At 48.4% G+C, this 5,024-nt stretch overlaps 1 protein-coding gene across 1 annotated transcript; it reads right to left on the bottom strand.

The window, feature by feature from the left end:
- Positions 1 to 595: 595 nt before the first annotated feature.
- Positions 596 to 2,302, bottom strand: GPR6 (G protein-coupled receptor 6). Its single transcript, XM_016162028.2, has one exon. It carries the CDS (start codon positions 2,203 to 2,205, stop codon positions 1,114 to 1,116), a length of 1,092 nt encoding a protein of 363 aa, XP_016017514.1. The 5' UTR covers positions 2,206 to 2,302; the 3' UTR covers positions 596 to 1,113.
- Positions 2,303 to 5,024: the final 2,722 nt, after the last annotated feature.

Genomic DNA, 5,024 nt, shown 5'->3' with positions numbered 1-5,024 from the left:
AATGGCTGTTTAGTTCTCAAGGATTCAATGTCCTATGTTTTAAAGATAAGAGTGCCTCAAGAAGGGCTGCTGGCCATACCTTCATTTGCCTCATGAACACATTATATCTTGGAATCCTGCCTTGGAAAAATTTAGGTATTTTATAAGACTGTGCATTTTGCTATAGTATGCTCAGTCAATATAAATTTCAACATTTAAAAATTCAACATTTAGAATTCTTTCCAGAGTGGAAAAATTACAACTAAAATTTGTGATTTCAGGATTCACAAGTGCACATGTGGTAAGATGAAGGAATGGTTTCAGACATTCCTGGAACTTGTCTTCTGAACCTAGTAACTAAGGGAGTAGATTAATTTGCACTGATAACACCACTAGTCTTTTGGTACCCTGTGAATACTGTTACTTGAATGTATTAATCCCTTCTTGCCCTCCTCCATTATCTAGATTAGATATTTCAGTGACAATTTATGAACAATATGCAAATACATATTTACATTAAGATTTTCACAGGAAGGAAACGATACATAATATACTTTTAAATGCACTAATGCTTCAGCTCTTCAAAGTAGTTTTATAGTCAGTCATAAGCCAAAAATTACATTTTTATAATGTGTTTATTTGTGTACAAAATATGTCATAATTTACCGATGCATATGCAGCAAAATATTCTATCACATTCAACAAAAATACACCTTTTACTACCTTTCCCCTGCCCTTGAAAATGGCAACACTGTTTAGGCAGTTCAGCAGCTAAAAATGAAATGCTATAATTAAGCAGTTTTGGAATGTGTTCACTTGACAAATGTGATGTACGATTTGAGTATACAACCACATCTTTGTTAGTTTTTTTTCACAGAACAGGAAATTCCACATCCTGAACACTTCCAGAAGATACAAATAACTTGTATATATATGTACACATGTATACACTGTATATGTAAAGTGCCACCAAACCTCTTTGTCCTTGAGTTTATTGTGCGTGTGTGTTTATTCTATTCTCTTTCTTTCCAAAGTCAGATTCACACTATTGGGATCTCAGTTCATCACCAGGCACCTACAAGCTCACCAAAGGCTGGCTTTTTGAGGGTGTGATGTTGAGAGGACAGGGAGCCTTCAGACCTCACTGGGGGACCTGGAGCGGAAGGGCACTTTGGACTGGAAACAGCCACAGAATAGGAGCCACAGGGCGCGCTGGATCTCCTGGTTGCGGAAGGCATAGATAATAGGATTGATCATGGAGTTGTAGGTGGCGGGCAGCAGGGTGGCGTAGGTGTAAACAGCTGGGTCCTCGCGACTGCCCACCACACAGTATATGGCGAAGGGCAGCCAGCTGACACCGAAAGTACCCAGAACCACGGCCAGCGTACCCACGCCTTTTCTTGTGGCGGCGAGGTGAGGTGGCGCCAGGCAGTGCTGCTGCAGCGCTATCTGGTGAGCGTGGCGCCAGACCACCTGGCAGATACGCACGTACAGGTGCAGCATAATGCCGAAGACCGCAAAGAAGGCGGCGGAGAGCAGAGCCACATGGCTGCGTGTCAGCGGGCGCACCACGCTACAGGAGGCGTGCTCTGCCAGGCAGTTCCAGCCGAGCACCGGCAGCAACCCGAGGCCTAGGGAGACCGTCCAGGTGGCAGCAAGCAGAAGGTGCACGCCCAACAGGGTCCGGCGCGAGTAGTAGGTGAGCGCATTGTAAAGGGACAGGTAGCGGTCCACCGTGATGGCCAGGAGGCTGCTGACCGAGGCAGCAAAAGAGGATACGAGGAAGCCCACGGTGAGCAGGCTTACAGTCTCCGAGGGCACCACGTACTGAAACACAAAGTGCAGGATGAGGCCGCAGCCCGCCAGCAGGTCGGCGGTGGCCAAGCTGCCCACAAGCACGAACATGGGCGTGCGCAGCGCCGGGGTGGACGCGATCAGCGCCACTACTAGTGCATTTTCTCCTGCTATCACTGTCCCCGACACGCACAGCAACACGTCCCACGGATTCACCGCCGACAGCAGCAGCCCCGGCGACCCCGCGGGCATCTGAGAAGACAGCTCCAGTGACCCGTTAGCCGCGCCGCCGCCTCCCAGCACCGCCGCCGCTGCAGGTGGCCCCCATTCACCTGTGTCCTGCGCCCCTGCCGCTGTGGCCGCTGCCGCCGCTCTCTCGGCCGCCACCGCCACCACCTGGGACTCGTTGAGCGAGGAAGCGCTCGCGTTCATCGCGGCGGGACGCTGCACCCTGTGTGGAGAGGAAGAGGAAACGTCAGGTGTATGGTTCAAGCTGCCAGGGAACTTCCCCAGGCGCAGGTGCACCACTCACATTATCCATCTCACCCCAGACCCCAAAGCAGAGCGAGAAAGCAGTGGTTAAGTGAGAGCCCCAAATAAATACCTGTTGAATGAGTGAGTGAAATGTATACGGGTATCTGAATTTTTGCACACACGGATGACATGCACTCACATGCACACAGATCAATCCAGTAAGTGTGCCTGCGTTTGCACATGCATCTGTATGCATTGAACTAAGGGTGCCAGTTCCGCCGGGGCTCTGGCGGTTGGGGTCAGGGCGCGCTCTTAAACTGGGCAGTGAAGTCTCTGTCCGCGGTGCTGAAAGCGAAGTTTCTGCGATCGCGGAGCCCAGCTGGCCCTGAAAGCCATAGAGACCCCTTGAAAGGGGACCTGGGGAAAGAGAAGTGGAAGGTTGTGTAGAGGAAAGATGTGAAGTCAAGGTTGGCTCCATTTCTTCGGCTTCTGGAAGGATTCATCCCCTGACCATCCTTCACCTCTTCCCCTCTCCACACCCTCAAAATTCCTCTCGGGAGCCCAGCCGCTCACCTGGGAGTCAGGGCTTCAGAAAGTCTCCGATCATGAGCGCTGTGGCGGGGCGCCAGGCTGCGTCCCCGTCGCGGACAGAATCGGTGCCTGTGAAGTGGCTGCGGCCGGCGCGGAAAGGAGAGCGGGGAGCCTGTGGTCGCGCCCGCGCGGCAGAGAATGAGAGACCCAGTCAGTGGCAGAAAAGGCGGTTACGAGCAGCGCGCCCGCTGGAGATTGACAGGCAAGGCGAGGTGACGTCAGGATCCTGGCTTCGCATTCGCTTTTTCCTCCCTCCCATCACTACCACCCCATTCCTGGTCTCCCCGCCCCCAAACTCGGAGAAAGAAGGAGGGTTCAAGGAGGGAGGAGAAGCGGGAGCGGCCGCTTCTAGTCCAGAACCTCCAGGAATGGAATGGGGGAAAGAGGAGAAGGAGAAGGAGAAAGGGGTAAAGAAGACTCTGAGGCCAGGAGAGGAGAGTGAGCTGGGAGGGAAGGAGTGAGGGATGAGTTGCCCTGGCCAGGCAGCAAAGCCCAGGGTCAAAGGTGACTGAGGGGATCAGGTGGAGTAAGAAGGCCTGGAGAAGGGGTGAGGTTGGGGCAGGGAGGTCTGAAGGCAGTTGTTACCTTTAGAAAAAAAAAATAGTACTGTTTTGGGAACAAGAATCACTTCTGGAGTGAGGGAATGAGCTTTTTTTAAAAAAAATAAATGTTTGTGGAACAGTATGTTGAGTAGAATCAGAGGACATATGCAGAGTTGTGGGGAACAGAGAGAAGATGGGACATTTGAGGAAAACAATCTCTTCTTTTGAAGGTTGCCCGTACAATTAATTCTTCTCACTCTCTCTCTCTCCCTTCCTTCCTGTCTCTCCTACTATCTCTCTTGAACTCCACACAGCAGGTTTCACTATGATCTTCTCACCCCAGCCCAATGTTTCCCAATTCCAGTAGCTGATAGTGCCCTTGGAACTTGCTCTTTAATTAAAGACCAGGTCTGTGTCTTGTTAGAAAATAAGAAAACAGCAAAATGTGATTTACTTTCCTGGCAGCAGACTATGCCCTGTTAATTAGTACCCTATAAAACAAATTACAGGGCGAAAATAGTGATAACTCAGCTGCACCAGACTTCAGTAGGCAGGAGTTTTATTTTCAGCCCACATAAATCAACCTTTTTGGTTTAAAGGTGTTTTGTCAGTAAAATACAAGTATTGGACTTCTTTTTTTAAATCAGCCAGAATCTCCAACAGATGTACTTGGGCAAAAACTAAAATAGTTGACTCCATCTAAGGCTCTGAAATAAATGACTGCACATCAGCATGATGACATTATACTGAGGCCAAAGCTATGATTTTTCAGGGGCCAAATGCTCTGGGCAAAGTGAAAAAAGACATTTGTTATTGGTGTTTTCTCCACTTCTTTCTGAATCCCCTCTCCTCTCCCTTGGCTTCACTTTGCCTTCAGTCACAGGAGTCCAAAAAAAAAAAAAAAAATAGATTGTCTATGGGGTGGGATGGGAGGTGTATTTTTACCCTGGCCAGCTCCCTCTAAACATGGCCTCCGAGTCCAGACTCTTCCCGTCTTCCTGCCTCAATGCAGCTGCACTTACCTCGAAGAAAGAAGGAACATCGTAGAACTGTTTGCTGCAATAGCCAGTGTTAGACCATCAAATGAGATCACATACAATATCTCCCAAAAATTGGTTGAAGTCTCAAGTTTCTGAAAAAAGCCACTTAGGTTTCAGTAAAAGATTGTCATTTAAAAGCCAAGAATGTTATTTCAGAGCTGTCAAGTGAACTGTCAAACCACTTTAATAACATGTTAATTGAAAATTTTCCAAATGATCAAATAAAGGCCCAAGGGGAGGAGAATCCTCTTTAATGTCTAAATGTGTCACATTTTTATATGCCACTATGCAACAGAAAGTGTGGAATGAAAACTGAGCAGAGGTCCTGTGTTTTCAATGTCCTTAGCTTTAGTCGTTGCCAAGAATGGATTTTTCAGTGGTTTCAGGAAGGAGATGACACATGCAGAATCATGTTCATAAATGCCGGTTGAGGGTTATTAGACTGTAGTTACCTCTTGCAGAATCTAGACTGGATCCTGAGAGAATATAGGAAAGCTACTTTTAAGCTCCTGCTTATCTCCCCCATGCCCATCCATCCTTGGGCGGCAGAAGATGAGAAAGGAGAAAGGTGTGTGATTCATTGGTTATGGATGGGTATTAGATG

The sequence above is a fragment of the Rousettus aegyptiacus genome, unplaced genomic scaffold (genome assembly GCF_014176215.1).
Source record: "Rousettus aegyptiacus isolate mRouAeg1 unplaced genomic scaffold, mRouAeg1.p scaffold_m13_p_1, whole genome shotgun sequence".
Classification (NCBI taxonomy): domain Eukaryota; kingdom Metazoa; phylum Chordata; class Mammalia; order Chiroptera; family Pteropodidae; genus Rousettus; species Rousettus aegyptiacus.
This window is presented reverse-complemented; position numbering and strand designations above follow the sequence as displayed.

Bases quoted from the DNA above. Each gene is read 5' to 3' on its own strand.
- GPR6 (XM_016162028.2), bottom strand. From the start codon at position 2,205: ATGAACGCGAGCGCTTCCTCGCTCAACGAGTCCCAGGTGGTGGCGGTG.